We start from the raw sequence: 21,286 nt of genomic DNA, 5'->3' as shown, positions 1-21,286 counted from the left end.
AAGAGTGGGGCAGGACCAGGATGGACCTGGGGCAGAATTGAGGGGCCCAGCACTGCTCCCGCACCTGCCCCTCCTTGAGCTCCGGTGGACACAGGGGGCCTTGAGCCCCCCACCGCCTGCCCGTTGCCCCATGGGCTGGGGGAACCAGGCCCCCCCCCTGCTCCGAGCGGGGCCCCCAGCCTGGCCACGGCCCTGGGATGAGCGGGACCAGGCGGGATCGGGCGGACCCCAGGGGGGGCCTGGGATGTGTTTACGGGCAGCGGTCACCGCAGCAACCAAACATCTGGGCGGCGCGGCCAGATGTGGGGTCCAGCTGCCATAGCAGAGCGGTGACACAACGCGTGGGGGGGGGGCCAAAGGAGGGGGAGTCCACGGCTCCCAGCGCTCCCAGGAAACCAGCACAGCCTGCTCCAGGGCTCCCCATGCTCCCAGTAACCCAGCACTGCCTGCCCCAGTGTTCCCAGTAATGACAACCAGCCCCAGTGCTCCCAGTATCCCAGCATGGCCTGTCCTGGTGCTCCCAGAAACCCCAGCCCTGCCTGCCCAACAGCTCCCAGTGCTCCCAGTAACACAGCACAGCCAGCCACAGTGGTCCTAGCATTGCCACTATGTCAGCATAGCCAGCCCAGCTGGTCCCAGTACCCTAGCACAGCTTTCCCTGGTGCCCCCAGTAACTCCAGTGCTGACTGCCCCACAGCTCATGATGCTCCTAGTAACTCATTGCCACCTGCCCCATGGCTCCCAGTGCTCCCAGTAACCGCAATCCCCCCTCCCTCTGTGTCCCCCCAGCCCCAGCTACCCCATGGCTCTGGATGCTCTCCCACAGCTCCAGGTCCTGCCCCATGGACCTAGGGCAGTGCTGGCTCAGGGAGGCACAAACACGAAGCGGGTCTTGCCGGGCCTGTCCCTGTCCCATCCCCAATGCAGTGGTGCAGTGGGGCCAGGCCATGGGGCTGTGCTGTGGAACCAGCCGTGGGCAGGGGGGGACCATGCCCTGGGGCCACACTGTGGGCTTGGCTGCAAAGTGTGCCGGGGGGGGGTGGGGGGGGGGGGGTGGGGGGGGGGTGAGCTGGGCCATGGGGCTGTGCTGCAGTGCTGTGCTGTGGGACTGCAGAGCTTTGCTATGGGGCCAAGCCTCGGGGCTGTAGGACCAAGCTGTGCTATGGGGCTATGCCTTGAGGGGGGAAAGCTGTGGGACTGTGCTGTGGGACCATGCCGTGGGGCTGCGCCACAGACGGGGCCGGGTGGGGCCATGACTCAGCTTGGCCCTGGGCCCCCCCCTCCATGTTTCCCCCCCCCCCCCGCTGTTGTTGTTGTTGCTGTGGGACACGGGGCAGGGGGAGTAGGCTCGGCTTGGGTCCACTGCGTGGGGGCTGGAGACACCCGGGCGCCTGGGTCCCTGGGGGACAGTGGGGTGTGAGGTGCAGGGCAGGGTTCTCCACATGCCTGCGTCCCCCAAGGCTGGAGTTGTGGGGCAGAGCAGGGTGGGGGAGGATGGATGTCTGGGTCCCTAGAGCCTGGGGGTGTGGGGCAGAGCCGGGGGGGGCCGGACGCCCGGGTTCGCTGGCGTGAAATCGTGTTTTGCTCTTCGCCTCCGGCCGGGCGGGCCCAACCTGGCGGGGCTGGGGGTCACGTGTGGGGCTGGGGGGGTGAGGGGGGGCATAGGACATGTGAGGTGCTGGGGTTCACGTGCAGGGCTGGTGAGTATAGGATGTGGAGAGGGCAGGGGGGCACATACGGGGCTAGGAGGTGGCATGGGGCACGTGGGGCTTGGGAGGACGCATGGGGCTTGTGTGGGGGCTGGAGAACACGAGGGAAGTTGTGGGGCATGGGCACATATGGGGCTGGGGGGAGAAAGAGAGGCTGGGGGGAGTATTAACACATTTGGGGCTGGGTGTCCATGGGCATGTGAAGAACTGGGGGCACATGGGGCTTGTGTGGAGCTGGTGAGCACAGTGTAGGGGGGGCACGGTTTGCACAGGAGGCTGTAGGGCAGATGTTGAGCTGGGCATGTGGGGGGGGTGCAGCCCTATGTGGGAGAGAAGCTGCTCTGGCCCAGCCCCACTGCTCTTGCTGAGGAATTTCCTTGGCTTCCAACAACAGCCTGAGGGCAGCTGGCTGCTAGAGACACTTGGGGGTCATGGAGTGACCCTGGCCCTATGGTACCCCCAGGACTACACCACGATTCTCACCTCTATGCCCCATGACCCCCCCATCCCGCACATTCCTCCCCAGTGACACCCAACATGGCAGTGCAGAGCAGAGCTCAGTGCCCTGCCACACTGCCCCTTGTGTATGACAGGAGGGTGTGAGTGGGGAGACCCACCCATACTGGGAGGCTCTGGAGGCTACCCCACACCCCCTCAGCACCACAGGGCCCTGGCCATGCTGCCTCTCAACTCCACATGCTAGGACAGGGACCTGGTACGGCTCCAAGCACCCCCAGGGCAGGAGATCCCTGCTTTAGGCTCGGGTAACTGTTGGTCCCCACAGCCCCCATCACCCTCCAGGCACAACCGGGGCTGGTAGTCCCTGCTTGGATGTCCCCTGCTGTGGTGGTGGCACAGGGACAGCCCATCCAGGGCTGCTGCGGGCTGAGCCCTGGCACCCTGTGACACTGAGTCAGGCCCGGGATGGGGGGATGCTGTGGTGGCCCTGTGGGCTCAGACGTGGCCCCAAAGCTCCCGCTTCCTCCAGGGCTCGCTCACTGCAGTGTTCCCCAGGGAATGGCTGTTCCTGCAATGTCCCCGTCCCTCCTGACAGGGCCACCAGTGCCTGGCAGGGAGGAGAGAGAGCAGCTGCTGGGATGCCAAAGGGCAGCCGTGGTGCAGCTGGCGAGGGAGGGAGCAGGGGGACGGTGGTCCCTGCAGTCCCCTCAGGTGATGGCTGATCTTCAAAGCCCCCCTTCAAGCGGCCACCGGTCTCCTCAGTCTCCTCAGGGCCTCAAACCCTCAGCTCAGGTGCCTGCTGGTGCCTGAAGTCCCCTCAGGTGACTGGCGGTCCCCACAGGACCTCCTCAGTGACCGTTCCTCTTCACACTGCCCTCTGCTCCCTGCTGCTCCCTGCAGTCCCCTCAGGGCCCGCTGGGTCCCGCGGTCCCCTCAGGGGCTGCAGTCCCCCCTCTTCCTCCAGGCACCCCTTCCTGCCGGGTCTCTCAGCAGTCGGGGCCCTGCATGCCCCGTGCTGCAGCCTCCCGGCCCCACGAGGAGCCCAGCCTGGGGCACAGCACCCCCCAGCCGCGGGATCCTTGGCCCCATGGGGCTGGCGGGTGGCGATGCCCTTCAGAGCTCGGCTCCCTTTCTCTACTGCTTCTGTTAACTAGCCTGAAGCCCTGAAATTAGCCCTGATAATTTCTGCAGTGCTACGCTCAAGCTGGCTAAACCCTCCCCGAGCCCACAGAAACCTTTATAAAAGGCATGTGTTCTTGGCAAAAGCATCAGTGGTTCATTGTCGTTTTATCCATGCCTGCAGCTCCCTCAGATCACCTCAGAGTGCAGTGCTACTCGGTGCCATAAACACAACTTGTGTGCACTTACCCTGTGTGTAACAGGTCAGGTTAAGCACAGCTATTTCTGGAATATGGTTAGTAAAAGCAGCTTTTAAGAGAAATATCTAGAAAGTGACAGTGGAAGGGGTGCAGCGTACTGCCTGCTGACAGTACCGTTATCATATCGGACCTGGAAGAAATTGCTATGGGGAACTGGCGTGCCTGAAGGAGCCTCAGCAGGTGCACAGGTAGTGCCATGAGGTACAAAGTGATTATGTGTAACAAGTGAGGAGGTCTCAGACTTGCATCCTCGTCCATTATGCAAATAACAGCACAGCTTGAGTACCACATATTTCCCTGCTGTGGCTCCGTGCTGAGATGATCTTGCTCCTGGTGGTGCCTGGAGCTTCGTCACAGCAGAGGGAGGCGGAGGTTGTGCCTCAAGGTGGGGCTTTGAAGCAGACAGGGCTGCCGTGCTCAGGAGAAAGCTGCTGGGATCCATTCTTCCATTTAATGGAACTTCCTAAAACAGGAGAGGGTTGTGGGATGGCTCTGGGGAGCTCCCCAGCAGGGATTTCCCAGGTACACAGCAGGGCAGAAGGGGCCTTACCTGTATCTCCGCACCCAAAGTGCACCAATCACAACCACAGCTGCCAGCAGAGCAACCGCAAGCCCTGCGATCAGCCCAGCATTTGATTTCCCTGAGGAACATAAGCCCGTCAGCTCTCCTGCTCTGCTCCATCAGCACGGCTCAGGAGCCCCATCCCAGAGGCACCTACCCCAGGGGATGAGGAGGCTGCGGGTGCCCAGGCTGCGGTGGCGAACGCGGCAGGCGTAGCTGTGCCCATCACGGGGAGCCACGGTCAGGACGCTGTAGATCTGGTAGGTGAGGTCAGCGTTGGGCAGGACAGTGCTGGTGTTCAGGTCCGGGCCCGGCGGCACCTCGCGGCCATCCCGCAGCCAGGCCACGCTGATGGGCCGTGGGTAGAAGCCGGTGATGCGGCAAACCAGCAGGAGCTGGGCTGGGCCAGCCGTGCGGGCAAAGACAGTGGCAGTGGGCGGCTCTACGGGGCGAGAGTGAGGGCCAAGGGGAGCCCAGCAGGGGCACTGCTTACCCCTGTTGTCAGAGGGAGGACTTTCGGGTGGCTGTGCCAGGGCTGAGGAGGGTCTTACCTTGTCTCTCCAGATCTGCCTTCCCGTACTCAATGAACCTTTCCAAAATGTCAACACAGGTGACATTGAGGAGCACTTGTATCAGCTCATTGAGGGTGGTGGCATTGTTCAACAAATGCTCAGCGATTGCTGACATCTCATTATCTGGCACCTGATCCCAAGTTCCCTTGTTCAGGTGGAACTGGATCAAGTCCTGGCCCTCGTAGGCAATGCCAAGGAAGGTCCTGGTAGTCCTGTTGGGCTGGAGCTTGCAGCTTATGGAGGACTGGAAGACGAAAGGGTCTGGGGGGAGACAGGATGTGGGGGGTAGAGGGGATATGTGGCATGTTCAGCATGCCCCTCGGGAGCCTTAGGGGGTCTGCCTGAGTTGCGTCCCCATCCCCAAAGGCTCTGGAGAAGCCTGGCCCGTGGAGATGCCCACCAGCCTTGGCTCATGCCTGAGGGGTCACTTGGAAATGGAGGGGGGGACTGTGGGCACGTACAGGACACCCTGGTGTGCCTGATGAGTGTCTGCACCAGGCTGTTGAAATCCCGCAGGTATGACTTGATGGAGCTCTCAATGACATCCCAGTCACCTTTGGGCAGGGCTGGACGCAGCCAGGGCTGGTGGTAATGGATGTCCCCGGTGCGTCTGTCCAGGGAACCGATGTTGATGTCCCCCACGAGGCCAAGCCCCCCCACTTGCATGGACGTGGCATTTTGGAAGGTGACGAAATGGCGCAGCTGGAGCATGTGAGAGCCTGCTGGAGAGGGGGGAGAGAGCTGGGGAAAGTGATGCCACTTTTGTCATGCCCTGACAGCTTCTTGGGGTCCCCTGCAGCCCCCCACCACTTCAGCAGCTCCAGCTCTGGCCCCCCAGCTTGACCATGGCCCTGTGAAGGAGGACATGTGGAGCTGGGCAGAGAGTAGAGGAAGGGGATCAGGTTGGGGTGAGCTCTTACTTACCCTCCGGCTCTGCCCACGTCCCAGGGAAGAGGAGGATGGGGAAGAGGAGAAGGCAACGGGGCTGCATGGTATCCACAGCAAGGCCACAGGCAAACACAGCAGTTGGAAGATGGAGCTGTGTGGGCTGCTCACTTCTCCCCAGGGTGACTCTGACATCAGTGGTGGCACTGGGTGGCACTGGGTGCCCTGACAGCCAATGGAGCTGGTGTTGAGGTTTCGGGGTGGGGTCTAAGGTGTCAAGAGCTGGGCTGGGACACCCAGGGCTGCCAGGTCTGGGTGGGTTTTCCTAGGGCTGCCGTTGCACCCCAAGACAATGAGGGAGGCAAAGCTTGGCCTTGCGCCAAGGGTCCCCAATCCCCAGAGCCAAGCACTGAGGGGACTGTGGGGAGCAGCGGTCAGCAGAGGGTAATGCGAAGAGGAACGGTCACTGAGGAGGTCCTGTGGGGACCGCCAGTCACCTGAGGGGACTTCAGGCACCAGCAGGCACTTGAGCTGAGGGTTTGAGGCCCTGAGGAGACTGAGGAGACCGGTGGCCGCTTGAAGGGGGGCTTTGAATATCAGCCATCACCTGAGGGGACTGCAGGGACCACCGTCCCCCCGCTCCCTCCCTCGCCAGCTGCACCACGGCCGCCCTTCGGCATCCCAGCAGCTGCTCTCTCTCCTCCCTGCCAGGCACTGGTGGCCCTGTCAGGAGGGACGGGGACATTGCAGGAACGGCCATCCCCTGGGGAACACTGCAGTGAGCGAGCCCTGGAGGAAGCGGGAGCTTTGGGGCCACGTCTGAGCCCACAGGGCCACCACAGCATCCCCCCATCCTGGGCCTGACTCAGTGTCACAGGGTGCCAGGGCTCAGCCCGCAGCAGCCCTGGATGGGCTGTCCCTGTGCCACCACCACAGCAGGGGACATCCAAGCAGGGACTACCAGCCCCGGTTGTGCCTGGAGGGTGATGGGGTGCCCTGCCTGCAGGCTGAGCTTCCCGGGGTCACTGGTGCCACACTAGAGCTGTTCACAGCAGCCCAGCAGTCCCTCAGGGATCCAGGTGGTTCCCCCAGGGCACCAAGGGGCCTTGGGGGGGCGACAGCACTGGGACCACCCGTCCTCAGCCGGAGAGGGACAAACTTCCCCTTGCCTGTGTTTCAGTTCTGCCTTTGCCCCCCGCATGGGGCCCCTGTGAAAGGGGAAGAGAAACTGCAAGCTGGGGGAACGTGCCTGGGGATGGCAGATAGGAGCAGTGAGGGAGATGGGCTGGGGGCGAGGCTGTCCCTTGTCACCGCATTGTCCCCGTGCCCAGCACCCGACAGGTGCTGCAGCACCCCAGTTTTGACACGAGTGCCCTGGGGTGTGTGGGTGTGTGAGGCTGTGGTTGCTCATCGCCCCCTCCCCGGGCAGCCCCATTCCCAGGGTGAAGCAGGTGGCATGGGACTGTCCCCTCCACTGGGGGTACAGATGGAGCAGGGGGAACACAAAATGGAGGCGTTTCAGCTCCGCTCCATCCTGTACTCCTCCACCCCAGGCCCTCCCTAAAACCCCTGCCTCAGCCCCATTGGTGGAGTGCTGCTGCCAGGACCCCATGAGTGCTTCCTCCTCCCGCCGCCCTGACTGCTTCAGCCTCACCCCGAGCACCATGCGACCGCATCGCCTCCTCTTCCTCCTCCTGCTTCTCTTCCGCAGGACGTGGGCAGAACCAGAAGGTAAGTGGGAGCTCTGGGACACCCCCACCCACCCATCCCTCCACTACAGGACTCCACTGGTACCCCTGGCAAGTGGGGCATGGCTAAGACCTTCCCCTGCATGGGGAGGACAGTCTGCAGCACCAAGGGGTTGTCCCCCACCCCACAGCACCCAGAGGTGCCTCCAGGTCAGGGCTCACTGTCCTGCCCAGCACTGGTGTAGGGGCTTTGGTGCCTGAGCAGCCACAGGGCTGGGGGATCCCCAGCCAGGCCTGGGGTGCCAGGGTGCCCCCGAAGGCATTGTCCTGCAGGCACCAGGGGAGGGTCTGGGCCCCTCGTGGTACTGTGGGCCCCTTCCAGCAGCTGCCTGTTTGCTGGGGAGCTGCCCCGGTGAGAGGTTGCTTTGGGTGCTGCTGTCACCTGGAGCTTTTCGCCACAGCACCAGGACACCCTGAGTGTCCTCCCATGACAGCAGGGAACCAGGTGGGACCAGAGGGGTCCCTTGGGCATGGGGGTCACTGTGGTGTGGGGCACAGTACATCCCTCATCTCCCCTCCCCCCCTCTCTTGAAGCCCCATCCCCTCTCCCAGCAGAATCACAGCTTTTCCAGCTGCTCCAGACCTTCCTCCTCCCCAGTGCCAACTCCACCGAGGTGGCTGGGGTGGCTATGCTGGCAGACATGATCGTCTATGTGCTGGACCCGGACACCTGGAACCTCCACATCTGCTACCCCTGGGTCCACCAGGCCATGGCTGAGGGTGACATAGCGAAGCTTATGTCCTCCTTCAAGCTTGGCGAGCGCAACGTGATCCGATTCATGCACGAGATGGTCCAGCAGGTGCAGTCGGAATGTGAGTATGGGGAGAGCTGCAGACGCAGCACCCCTTCCCACCAGGGCAGGGTTTGCAGGGTCTTGGTGGGGGGTGACAGCCTCCAAAGGGCAAGGAAAGCTCCAGCTACTTGGTGGGTGTGGAGGCAGTGTACTGAAATGCCCTGCACACCATGGAGCTGCTGCCAAACTCACCGGGGCTGCAGGACCTGCACAGCACTGATCAGGGAAGGAGAAACACGGAGGGAAAATTTGGGGGCAACATGGAAGTAGAAACTTGGGGGAGCACTCTGGGGGGCACAGTGGTGCTCAAACGCCCAGCCCTTATGCTTGATCTACCCTGACAACTCATAGGGTGCGCAGGGTCCTGGAAGCACAACCCCACCGCCGATGGTGCCCCTGCCCACACCTTCCCAGCTGCCCCCACCTTGGGCCACCCACGTCCCCATGCTCACAGCCCCCCTCTGCTACCTCTGCTCCTTGCAGACCCTGTGGTGTTCCAGCTCCGCGCAGGCTGTGAGCTTCACCCCAATGGGACGAGCCGCGCCTTCGCCAAAATTGGGGAGGGCGGCAGAGACCTGGTAGAGTATGAGGTGGGGAGAGGGTATTGGGCTCTCCAGCAGTCAACCCTGCTGGCCAAGTTGGTGGGCCAGTCCCTCAACGGGATGATGGCTGTCACAGAAATGGTGGAGCACCTCCTTTACAAATCCTGCCCAAGTCACCTCCGCGCCCTGTGCAGGCATGGGAGGGCAGATCTGGAGAGACAAGGTGAGAATGGTGTGGCCCCAGCACAGCCACACCAATGCATCCCCCATGCTGGGGCCAAGTGGTGCCCCTGCTGGGCTCCCCTTGGCCCTCACTCTCGCCCCGTAGAGCCGCCCACTGCCACTGTCTTTGCCCGCACGGCTGGCCCAGCCCAGCTCCTGCTGGTTTGCCGCATCACCGGCTTCTACCCACGGCCCATCAGCGTGGCCTGGCTGCGGGATGGCCGCGAGGTGCCGCCGGGCCCAGCCCTGAACACCAGCGCTGTCCTGCCCAATGCCAACCTCACCTACCAGGTCTACAGCGTCCTGACCGTGGCCCCCCATGATGGGCACAGCTACGCCTGCCGCGTTCGCCACCGCAGCCTGGGCACCCGCACCCTCCTCATCCCCTGGGGTAGGTGCTGGGGATGGGGGGTGGGGGTGGCTCCCACTCTGGTGTTTCCGTGTGCTCATGTCTGCCCTCTGCTCTCTCCCCGTGCCAGAAAACCCCATTGTGACTCCCACCGTCATCATTGTCATCGTGGTGCTGGTCCTTGCTGTTGCCATTGCCATTGGTGCTGCTTGGTGGTGGAGGTACAGGTGAGGGCTCCAGCCACAGGGACAGAGTCCCCTTGGACAGCAAGCACAGCTCACGCTGGTCCCCCCCTTGCAGGAAAGGTGCTGTGTCCGGGCAGGATCCCCAGGAATCCCTCATCTGATGCCCCGCCCCATGCTGAGACCCCCCGCTCCCTGCTCTGTCCCCAACCCACCTGCATTAACAGAGGTGACAAAGTGGGGCCAGGCCAGTGGGGGACAAGCAGGCCACACAGGAGCAAGAGAGATGGAAGGATCTGGTGGACAGTCCCCCCCTCAAGGCACATGGAGCACTGTGCCCCCCAAAGGCTGGTCACAGCCCCCAGTGCTCCCTACCAGTGGGTGCAGAGCAAACCCCATTGCAAGGGAGGGACACGAAGGCCACCAGCCCCTGGATGTCGGGGAACAACTACAGCTGTGGGTGCCCCCGCCTGCTGCAGGAGGGGACAGCCAAGAGCCACCCCAATTCCCCAGCACTCAGGGTCCCAGCAAGCCCTCCAAGACACCCTATGGCCAAGGGGCATCCCGTTCCCAACCTGCCCTGTGTGCTCACCCCCACACATGTCCCTGCCCCGCCTCGTGGCCCTAGCCCAGCCCCTGGCTCCCTTCCTCATCACCAAGCGCCCCTCTCCTCCTCTCCTGCTGGAAGCGGTGCGGGGTGAGGGTGGCGCGGCCAGGGGAGCCCCAGGCCTGGGACCTCCAGGACCCCGAACGCCCTCACAGAAACACAGGATGGTGGAGGTTGGAAGGGACCTCTGGAGACCATCCAGTCCAACTCCCCTGTTAAAGCACGGTCACCTAGAACATGTTGTGCAGGGTCACATCCAGGCGGGTTTTGAATATCTCCATAGGAGATTCCACAGCCTCTCTGTCAACCTGCTCTGTCACCAGCACAGTAAAGAATTTTTTCCTCATATTCAGATGGAACTTTGTGTTTCAGTTTGTGCCTCTTGGTTCTCTTCCTATCACTGGGAGCCGCTGAATAAGAGTCTGGCCCTATCATCTTGACACCCTCCGTTAAGATATTGATATATTAGGATATTGATATCCTCTTCTCCAGGCTAAACAGGCCCAGCTCTCTCAGCCTCTCCTCATATGACAGATGATCTAGTGCTCTCATCTTAGTAGCCCTCCACTGAACTCTCTCCAGGAGCTCCAGGTCTCTCTTGTACTGGGGAGCCCAGAACTGGACCCAGTACTCCAGATGTAGCCTCACCAGGGCTAAGTTGAGGGGCAGGATAACCTCTCTGGATCTGCTGGCAACAGCAAGCCTAACTCTTCCTAATGCATCCCAGGATACCATTGGCCTTCTTGGCCACAAGGACACATTGCGAGCTCATAGTTAACCTGTTCCCCACCAGGGTTCCCAGGTCCATCCCAGAGCTGTTTTCCAGCAGATCAACCCAGGAGATTCCATCAGAGGAACGTGAGGAACCTGTTGGGTTCCAGAGCTGTTTTCCAGCAAGTTCCATGCATTGTGCATGCATTTGTACTGGGTCTGGCAGTGTTGGAGCTAACTTTCCCTGCAGCTGCCCATACAGTGCTGTGCTCTGCACTTGTAGCTAGAAGTGTCACACCAATGCTTTGTTTATTGCTGAGCAATACTGGCACAGCATCAAGATTCCCTCCAGCCCCCCAAAGCCAGAAGGCTGGGGGTGGGCAAGAGGTGGGGAGGGGACGTCACCAGGGCAGCTGACCTAAACTGACCAAAGGGATATTCCATGCCATATGATGTCATACTCAGCAATAAAATCTGGAAAAGGGGACGGAAGAGGGGGAACTCTCGTTATGAAAACATCTTGTGAAAACGTGATACTTCCACAATACTGCTATGCATATTGAGGCTCTGCTTCCAAAGACATGGCTGAACATCTCTCGTTGATGGCAAGTAGAGAATAATTGTTTTCTCTCTCTCTTTTCTTCTGTGTGGCCTTTGCTTGTTTGTTGTTGTTGTTTTCCTTTTTCTTTTCCCTCTAACTTATCCTCAACCTGTGAGCGCTTTTCTTTCCCATCATACTTTCTCCCTGCCCTCCCTTTGAGGAGGAAGAGTGAGAGAGTTGTCACCACAGTTCTTTTTGGTGACCAACATGTGACTCAAAGGATTAAGATAACAATAGATTTGACCAGAGCACTTTAGAGGAAATTTACAATTATCATATTTAACCAGGAGCTGTTGTTCGTGATATTGACCAGTTTGCTCTTAATATTGTTCTGTGTTTATCCTGTCTTATATGAACTGTGCCACTTTCTCTCTTTTGCTACTTATCAAATCTGAGAGCCTGTTAAAGGCTGCGTTTTGTTGTTGTTGTTGTCTGTTTTTTTGTTGTTGTTATGGTGGCGGTGGTTTATTTATTTATTCAGTTCACTGTGCATTAAAGCACTGGTCTTGAGCCTGATCCAGTATCCAGGCCCTGCATTACTATCAACTCTGTACTTCAGGAATCACCTTTTGGAGAATATTAACAACTGCACTCTTTTTTTAACCTCTGGAATCAATTTGTGGAGAATATAAGGTATGGTACCTCTTCCTCCTTATCCTATGGGCTAATCACAATAGCTTTTGAATATTTTGAGTGTCCTTGCGTAACCAACATGCTCCTATTTCTAAGTCTCCAGAATATGTTTCTTTTTTTTCCTAAGGTTAAACAATTATTTAAGAATACCACCCAGGAATCTGCCCCAAGGCAGTGTGATGGTGGGTGGCAAGGAGGATATGGGCAGGTACCTGTCATAGAATCATAGAATGGTTTGGGTTGGTAAGGACCTTAAAGATCATCTAATTCCAAACCCTCTGCCATTGGCATGGACACCTTCCACTAGACAAGATTACTCAAAGCCCCATCCAACCTAGCCTTAAACAATTCCAGGGATGGGACATCCACAACGTCTGTCATGGCTATCTATTTGAGCTTCACCAGTGAACAAGTGTGGAATCCCCCCAAAATGAAAGAATGTTTTAAAAAACGTATCCCCTGACCTCAGCAACGCCAGAGAGTTACAGCTTGCTGCACTGTGCTGGGATCTGGTCTGCGTCTACCTAACAATAGCAAACACTATTCAGCACCTTCAGGGGGAGGAGGAAGTCTCTGAATCTGGTGACCAGATAACAGAGTAGCAAAACCAAAAGACCAATGGATGGTATTAGTCACCCCTACAGTCAAGATGAAAGAATGGAAGAGGAAGTCAGATCATTTAGTAAGGGAAGAAGCTTCTCCTAAAAGGCTCTGGGAGGGAGAAGTGGAAGGGGCAGGCTGCTCTAAAGCAGGGCCATCACAAACACAGGAGGAAAAACAGACAGAAAGAGCCTCTGAAGGCAACCCCTGTCAGGCGTGAAGGAAAGGTATCCCTTCAAGTAAGAGGTTGTATGTCAGCCAGGCAAGTGGACTACCATGGAGAGAGGTATCCAGTACCTGAGGCAATTAGCTGTGATGGAAGTGATTTATAGTAACCTAGACAATGAACAGATATCCAAAGATCCAGATGAAGATCCAAAGATCCCCCCTTTGAGGCAGGGACTGGCACGGTGCTTAGCACCACCTGAGCATCTAAAATTCAGCACCAGGCTTGGAAGGTCATGCAAAAGGGGAAAGGAAAAGCAGGATCTGACCCATCTTGCTGTTCAAGGGTGGGAGATAGCTGTCAGGACCCAAAGCATGCAGCTCATTGCTCGCTGCTCCTCTCCTGGCTGCAGCCAAGAGATTAGCTGGGCCCTGGAAAAGAGGATGCAAGTCCTCAGCAGGAAGACTCTGGATCTGCAGTGTTGTTTCATGAGCCTTGGATTAGACTCTCTTTTTTTTTTTAAAGGAAAGACAGGTCAGATGCCTGGTGTGCAGGGCACAAGACAATTTTTGCAGCAGCACTTGATTCCTCCAAGCCACCACTCACTCTCCATGGCATTGCTTCTCTGTATTTTATTTTCTTTTTAATGGAGGGGACAGATTCATTCTCATCATGCTGCATTGTTTCTATTTGGTTTTTATTTATGTTCCCCTCCCCTTTTCTCTTTGCTGTCTGCTTTTAGACATTTTCTGATACTTTGTGAGGCTGTCCCAGTCCTAACGGAGGCTCTTCTGCCCCCTGCCAGCAAGACCAGGACGACAGATGACAGCAGCAAACTGTTTCAGAACCAGGAAAGCTTTACCCCAGGCAGGATCCTGGTCCTGGTTCCATCTCTTGCCCAGAACAACAGGTTTGTCCAGGCCAGATCAGGTACAAGGAGGGAAGCAGCTGTTTCAAGGCATGTTGTATAACATCTCTGTAATAATTTATCTGGGACTATATTTCTAAGACCTTCCTCCTCTCCCCACCTGACATCAAATGACCAGACTCCATACCTCTGCATGTATCAATTCTTGCATGCTATAAAAATTCGCCTGCCTCCTGTTCTCTCTCTCAAGCTAAAACCTGCGGGTAAGGAATTTTCATATCCTCCCCCTACATCCCTTTAGGGGATCCAGCAGGTAAGACCTTCCTCTAGTGGCTCTTCTGATGTTATCTTTTGTTCTGCCAGCACGTGGTTTCCTTGCTTGCTTGTTCCCAGGGGCTTGTGCTACCTCCTTAACTACAGGACTTAGCTTTCTTTGTTCTATAAAATAGCTTTTGTTCAGGATCTGCCTGCAAATGAAGGCCCATTTTACAGCAGCTGCTGGTCCTCCCTCAGGCATAGTCAGCATTTCCACCAGCTTAGGCACTGGGCTCACTCAGTGCTCTTCTTAAATAGCTTAGAGGAAGAAAATACTCTGGAACAAGAAAAAACTCAAAGCTCATGGGTTGAGACAGGGACAAGGAGATCACTTACCAACATGAGCTCCTCAATACGCTGCAGTTTAGAAAAAAGGTGACGTGAAAGTCAGGAATCCCAGAGAATATTTTACGCAGCGATAAACAGAAGAATAAGGAAGGGAAGAGGGGATTGGATCTGCCCAACAGCCATCGTTGGATGCCCACACTAGGGACAGGGTTTCTCTCTCTCTGCTCTCAGCCATATGCACCATTCCCTGAAGGGCTCTCAGTGATATCTCCCAGGTAACACAGCCTGGGAAAACATCTTACACCTAGTGCTCCCTGCTGTCTGCATGGGGCTAAACCTCGGCTTCAAGTTTCGGGGGAGGGAGTTTGATCTGCAGGAGGGTTTGAAGATGAGTTTGCCACAGGGCTCTTCCTCTGCTCAAGGTATTTGTAAGGCTCTCTTCTGTGTGGATCTAGAATTGGGTGACCAGCTTCGAGCTCTGGCGGAAGCTCTTCCCACACTCAAGGCACTACTACGGCTTGTCTCCTTTGTGGACGCGCTTGTGGGATCTAAGTTCAGAACTGCTTTTGAAGCCCTTTGCACACTCAGGGCACTTGTAGGGTCTCTCTCCTGTGTGGATGCGCTGGTGGATAATAACCTCGGACCTGCTCTTGAAGCTCTTCTCACAATCAGGGCACTTGTAGGGTCTCTCTCCTGTGTGGATCCGTTTGTGCAAATTGAGTACAGAACTCCTTTTGAAGCTCTTCTCACAATCAGGGCACTTGTAGGGTCTCTCTCCTGTGTGGATCCGTTTGTGCGAATTGAGTACAGAACTCCTTTTGAAGCTCTTCTCACAAACAGGACACTTGTAGGGTCTCTCTCCTGTGTGGATCCGTTTGTGGAAATTAAGTACAGAACTACTTTTGAAGCTCTTCTCACAATCAGGGCACTTGTAGGGTCTCTCTCCTGTGTGGATGCGCTGGTGTTTAATCAAGTCAGAAGTGCTTTTGAAGCTCTTCTCACACTCAGGGCACTTGTAGGGTCTCTCTCCTGTGTGGATCCGTATGTGCAACTCGAGTACAGAACTGCTTTTGAAGCTCTTCTCACAATCGGGGCACTTGTAGGGTCTCTCTGCTGTGTGGGTCAGTTTGTGCACAAGGAGTTGAGAACTGCTTCTGAAGCTCTTCCCACACTCAGGGCACTTGTAGGGCTTCTCTCCTGTGTGAAAGCGCTGGTGGTAGATGAGATCTGCTCTTCTTCTGTAGCTCTTCTCACACTGTGAGCACTTGTGAGGTCTCTCTCCTGTGTGAAAGCGGTGATGGTAGGCGAGATCTGAACTGCTTCTGAAGCTCTTCTCACACTGTGAGCACTTGTAGGGTCTCTCTCCTGTGTGAAAGCGCTGGTGGTAGGCGAAATCTGAACTGCATTTGAAGCTCTTCTCACACTGTGAGCACTTGTGAGGTCTCTCTCCTGTGTGAGAGCGCTGGTGGTAAGTGAGGTGAGAGTGTCTTCTGAAGCTCTTCCCACACTCAGGGCACTTGTAGGGTCTGTCTCCTGTGTGGATCCGTTTGTGCAACTCGAGTACAGAACTGCTTTTGAAACTCTTCTCACAATCAGGGCACTTGTAGGGTCTCTCTCCTGTGTGGATCCGTTTGTGCAAATTGAGTACAGAACTCCTTTGGAAGCTCTTCTCACAAACAGGGCACTTGTAGGGTCTCCCTCCTGAGTGGATGCGCTGGTGTTTAATCAAGTCAGAAGTGCTTCTGAAGCTCTTCCCACACTCAGGGCACTTGTAGGGTCTCTCTCCTGTGTGGATCCGTATGTGCAACTCGAGTACAGAACTGCTTTTGAAGCTCTTCTCACAATCGGGGCATGTGTAGGGTCTCTCTGCTGTGTGGGTCAGTTTGTGCACAAGGAGTTGAGAACTGCTTCTAAAGCTCTTCCCACACTCAGGGCACTTGTAGGGCTTCTCTCCTGTGTGAAAGCGCTGGTGGTAGATGAGATCTGCTCTTCTTCTGTAGCTCTTCTCACACTGTGAGCACTTGTAGGGTCTCTCTCCTGTGTGAAAGCGGTGATGGTAGGTGAGTTCAGAGCTGCTTCTGAAGCTCTTCTCACACTGTGAGCACTTGTAGGGTCTCTCTCCTGTGTGAAAGCGCTGGTGGTAGGTGAGTTGTGAACTGCATTTGAAGCTCTTCTCACACTGTGAGCACTTGTGAGGTCTCTCTCCTGTGTGAGAGCGCTGGTGGTAAGTGAGGTTAGAGTTTCTTCTGAAGCTCTTACCACACTCAGGGCACTTGTAGGGTCTGTCTCCTGTGTGGATGCGCTGGTGCTTAACAAGATGGGAATGACTTTTAAAGATTCTTCCACACTCATCACATTGGTTCTCCATTTTCTTCTGGCAGGCTTGCTTCATTGTCAGTTCTTTAGGCTCTTTTTGACCTTTGCTGCCATCTAGGGGATTCCTTGCTCGATTTCCTGGATGGGTTTTCAGTGGCTTCTTGAGATGCTTTCCATGCTCCAGGCCCTTTTGGACGCCCCTTCTGATTTTTCCCACAGAGTCACCATTCAACTGCCTTTGGGCCATGCCACTTTTCTGAAGAGTCTCCTTTGCTTTTGTGATCCTGTCACCTGCTGGATGACAGAGGAAATCCAGAACCAGCCCATAGTGCCCCTAATATTGCCCAGACAGAGATCTCTGATCCTCTCATCTTGGCTTTTGCCAACCCCAATCTCCTCCTTTCCTCCACCACCTCACCTGGGCTGAGGTCTCCTGTCACATCCTCCACGCCATGCAGATCTGGGATCCAGGGATCTTCCCCTTCTTCAAGCTGAGAGATCACCACGGGTTTCGGGGATGGAAGTAATCCTTAAATGACATAAACAGAGGAGATGAGAGCATTTGGAGGGCCACTAAGATGATCAGAGGGCTGGAGCACCTCTCCTATGCATAAAGGTTGAGGAAACTGGGCTTGTTTAGCTTGAAGAAGAGAAGGCTCCGGGCAGACCTCATTGCGGCCTTCCAGTAGCTGAAGGCAGTGTATAAACAGGAGGGGCAACGCCTGTTTACATGTGCTGGGAGTGACAGGACAAGGGGAGATGGTTTTAAACTAAGACAGGGGAGATTTAGGTTGGAAATCAGGAGAAAGTTTTTCATTCAGAGGGTGGTGAGGCACTGGAACAGGTTGCCCAGGGAGGTTGTGGATGCCCCATCCCTGGAGGCATTCAAGGCCAGGCTTGATGCGACTCTGGGCAGCCTGCTCTAGTGGTTGGCAACCCTGCCCAGAGCAGGGGGGTTGAAACTAGATGATCTTTAAGGTCCTTTTCAACCCAGGCCATTCTATGACCCTATGATTTCCATGGTTTTGACACAGCTGCTAAGTGTCCACATGTACTATGTTATCACTCCCTTCTTGTAAAGCCACATTTATGGCCCAGTATCATTCAAGTCAACAACATAGACTAGCTTCATTTGAGGACAGCAAGGCTTTTCTATCTCTGAAAATACTGCAGGGACTTATTTATTTTCCTTATTTTTTACCTACTTGTTCAATGCAGTTGACTTCAAGAAGCTTTACGGGAAAACTGAGGAAGGCAATGCTGAGAAGGAAGATTTACATGCAACCACCAACAAAAGCTCTTTTATACGTATGTATATATAACTATCTATATATACTAAATATATATAGTTATATATATTATATTATATGATTACATATTCTAATATACAGTATAATTATATATATATTATATTATTGTATCATTCTATCATAATATATATATGTTATAGTGGATAACACACTAATGCCTTCTTAAATTCATGCTTATCCTCTTTGTGTGTGCTTTTAGTTTTTTCTTATTTATTATTATTATTTTTTAATTCTGTATGCAGTTAATAATTGCATTGTGTTTATTATATGTCCTGCTCACAGAGGCTTCTTGTACACCGCCAAGGCTGCCCTAATGAGGAGAAAAGGAAGCAAAGCCCTCACCCAGTGAAGTTATGGACTCATACATCTCCAGCGTCACGTCCCGGTAGAGCGCTCGCTGTGCAGGATCCAGCAGCTCCCACTCCTCCCTGCTGAAATACACGGCCACCTCCACGAAGGTCACGGGTTCCTGCAAGCAAAGAGGCTCCATGTAGAAGCAGCCTGTTGATGACAGAACCTGCAGTCCCAGTGGCTTCTCTGTGCCCAGCACACAAATGCTGGCTGAGGGCATCTCATCTTCCCCCTGCATTCACGTCCCTTCCCCCTTGGCCTCTCCTGGCTGCTTCTCCAAGCCCCTACCTGAGCTGGATGTGCCGCGGCCATTTCCTGCCCTCCTGCAGGCTGGAACAATCACAGGTGAAAGGTAGATGTCAAACTGGAACCTGCTGGGATAAGAGAAATGGCAGGGTAGGTTTAGGGGAATACAGCAGTCCCTTTCCCTGTCCCTCCCCAGCCCTAGTCCAGCTGCAGGCCATTGCTTGGGGGTAAAAGCCATCTGGGCTGCAGATTTAAGAAAGGAAAAAACTGCTGCACATCAGCAGTAGTCACAGAGGAGTGAGAAAATGAGATGAAAACAACCCTGCAGACACTAAGGTCAGTGAAGAAAGAGGAAGGAGGTGCTCCAGGCACCAGGACAGAATTTCCCTTGAAGCCTGTGGCCAGGACCATGGTGTTATAAATGACTGAGTCCCAAATAGGATTGCAATCAAAGTTTACAATTTATTAAACGAATAAAAAGAAAGAAGCTCCCGTAACCAACAAAAAATTCAAGCCTGTCTTTGTTTCCTAGCTTTATTTCAACTAGTGGACCTGCTAGGGTAGATGCCCCAGGTCCCCGTCATTCCTGACTGTTGTAAGTTTGTCCTGCAGCCTAAGACAATTTCTTTCTGATATCAGGGGCCAATTGCCCTAGATAGAGGCTAGCCAATTGCCTCTGTTTGTTTTCTGAAGCCAGGTCCATTTTTTTTTCATAGCGTTTCAAAGTTGGTCCAAAAATTCAAAAATTCCATAGGGGTTTCTTTTGGACCTTGTTGGAACAGATTCTCAATTCCCAATTTAACCACATTTTGGTATTTACATAATTTCCGGGGTGATTAGAGTCTCAGTGGGGGCGTCGGTCAGGGGAATGCAATCGTTGACAGTTCCCTGAGCGGTCCCATTGGCAATCTGAACTCACACATGAACTCAGGTTGTTTTAAGAGTTAGCTGCTTTTCTGTTTCCATGACAACTCTCTCCCAGACCCATCATGGTCCCTCCGCCCCAGAGGGCTCACACCCGTGATTTTGAGATCTCAGCATCTCAGCCTCGGGTTGAGGCAGAACTATTAGCATTCCTACATCCTCTTTCCCTGCTAATTCAGCTTCAAACAGCTCTGTTAAATACTACATGCCACACAACCTTTAACACCTTCAACAACCCTTTTAACACTTCCTTTATCTTTCTCCAGCCTGTATTTTTCTAATGCCAACACCAAAGGCTCAGTCAGGGGCCAACTTAATTCCATGCCCTTTCCCTCCAGGATGCTGAAACAACATATCAGTATACAACATTTCATCCTATTTTCCTTCTCTCCTCAAAAACAACATTAATTGCAAGACACAAGGAATCACTCCTGTGTATCCGTCAAGATGGAGGTTTAAAAGGTATTGAGGCCTAAATAAATTTGCTCTCCCCCTTCTTACCAAATTCCCAGGGCTCAGGCCCGAACCACCAAAGAAGTGACTCTCCATTCTACCGCTTTGATAATCAGTCAGCCCCCCTCCCCCGATACTTGGGAAACTGACCAAACACCACCACGAATACACCCTTTCTAAACTGTTACTTAAGATAATGCTTCCACCTTCCTCCTTGTCACACTCAAAACATTTAAGAACAAAATAAGATTACAAGATGCACCACCAGGGGTGGATTGTTAGGATATAGAGTTGGTAGGTTATCCAATGACTCCCATTCATCATCTTTTTCTTTTTCTGTTTTTTTTTTTCTTCTTCTTCAAACTTCTCATCTGCTTTTAGTGTAAATATTGAGGCTGGAAAAGGACGTGAAGTCCTGATCCATAATCCTGCATAATCACTTTCCTCCTGGCTAAAAGGTTCCTTTGAATTAACATGTATATTTAAGGCCTGGCAAATCCAGTCTTCAAAGGATCCAAAAAACAGGCCAAAAGACAGGCGGTCTTAAAGGCTCCTTTGGCCATCCTATCATACAATACTAGATCATTTTTAATTTACTTTTTCCTTTTCTGGGGCCCCTATCGTTCCAATTTCTGATCATTATACCTAATGGACTTTCTGGTGGTATTGTTGGTAATAGAAGATGAAATGTACAACATTGCTTAATATGTGTTACATTTGCGATGTACTGTTCTGGGGCTGCGCTTGGAAGATACAAAATATATGTGCAAGGATAGCATGAGAGAATGCACCGATTCATGATGAAGAGTGAGGAGGACTAAAAGAACGCCAAATTTGCAAGACATCTAGATAACAGGGGCCTCTCAGACCCCGGGAACTGAATCAAACGAACCTTGCATTTTGGACTGAGACCAAGGGCTCAGAGAGCATGCGTAAGAAGAAGAAAAGGTTAAAAAGTTCAACTCTGATGAAGACATCTTACTTCATCCCGATGACCACCCGGACGACCAACAGAGAGTAATACGCAAGCGCAGAAGGACTGATAAGATAATTAGCATACAAAGCAGGGCTAGGCGGAACTAGGAAATGAATATGCACAGATGTGTTGTGAAACTTAATGCATATGTAATATTTTAGGAGATAAAAGAGAACTGAGTGAACAAATCGGATGAAGTTAGATTTGGGCAGGCATGCCCCTAACTTCCGGCGCCTAATAAAAGCACCTTCATATAATCACTTTGTGGATTATGTGTCTTTGTGAATGCTAACAGTATGTCTGGTAATTTGCTCCCTTTTCTCTGGTCCCGGGTCTTCAATTTTGTCTGACCCATCTAGGAATTTTACTGTGGCAATTCCTACAGCCCTTGGTTGCCTTAGTAAGAGTGTCTTGCAGGGGGTTTAGGACCAATCACCCACCCACGAATCCTATAGAAATCACTTCGGTCCTTCACCTGCCAAGTCCCTCGTGGGAGATTGGAACCGCGGTTAGAAGAC

The 21,286-nt window shown here is 54.3% G+C and overlaps 1 protein-coding gene across 1 annotated transcript in view; it reads right to left on the bottom strand.

The window, feature by feature from the left end:
• Positions 1-19,888, bottom strand: part of LOC118260323 (zinc finger protein 420-like) — a 337,064-nt gene extending 317,176 nt beyond the window's left edge. Inside the window, 4 exon segments of the mRNA XM_050716048.1 lie at positions 14,663-16,799; positions 16,927-17,037; positions 18,161-18,287; positions 19,841-19,888. Coding sequence (XP_050572005.1) covers positions 14,663-16,799; positions 16,927-17,037; positions 18,161-18,287; positions 19,841-19,888 — 2,423 coding nt within the window.
• Positions 19,889-21,286: the final 1,398 nt, after the last annotated feature.

This window comes from Cygnus atratus, chromosome 33 (genome assembly GCF_013377495.2).
Source record: "Cygnus atratus isolate AKBS03 ecotype Queensland, Australia chromosome 33, CAtr_DNAZoo_HiC_assembly, whole genome shotgun sequence".
NCBI classification, from domain to species: Eukaryota; Metazoa; Chordata; class Aves; order Anseriformes; family Anatidae; genus Cygnus; species Cygnus atratus.
Note: the sequence above shows the minus strand (reverse complement) of the source record. Positions and strands in the feature narration are given on the sequence as shown.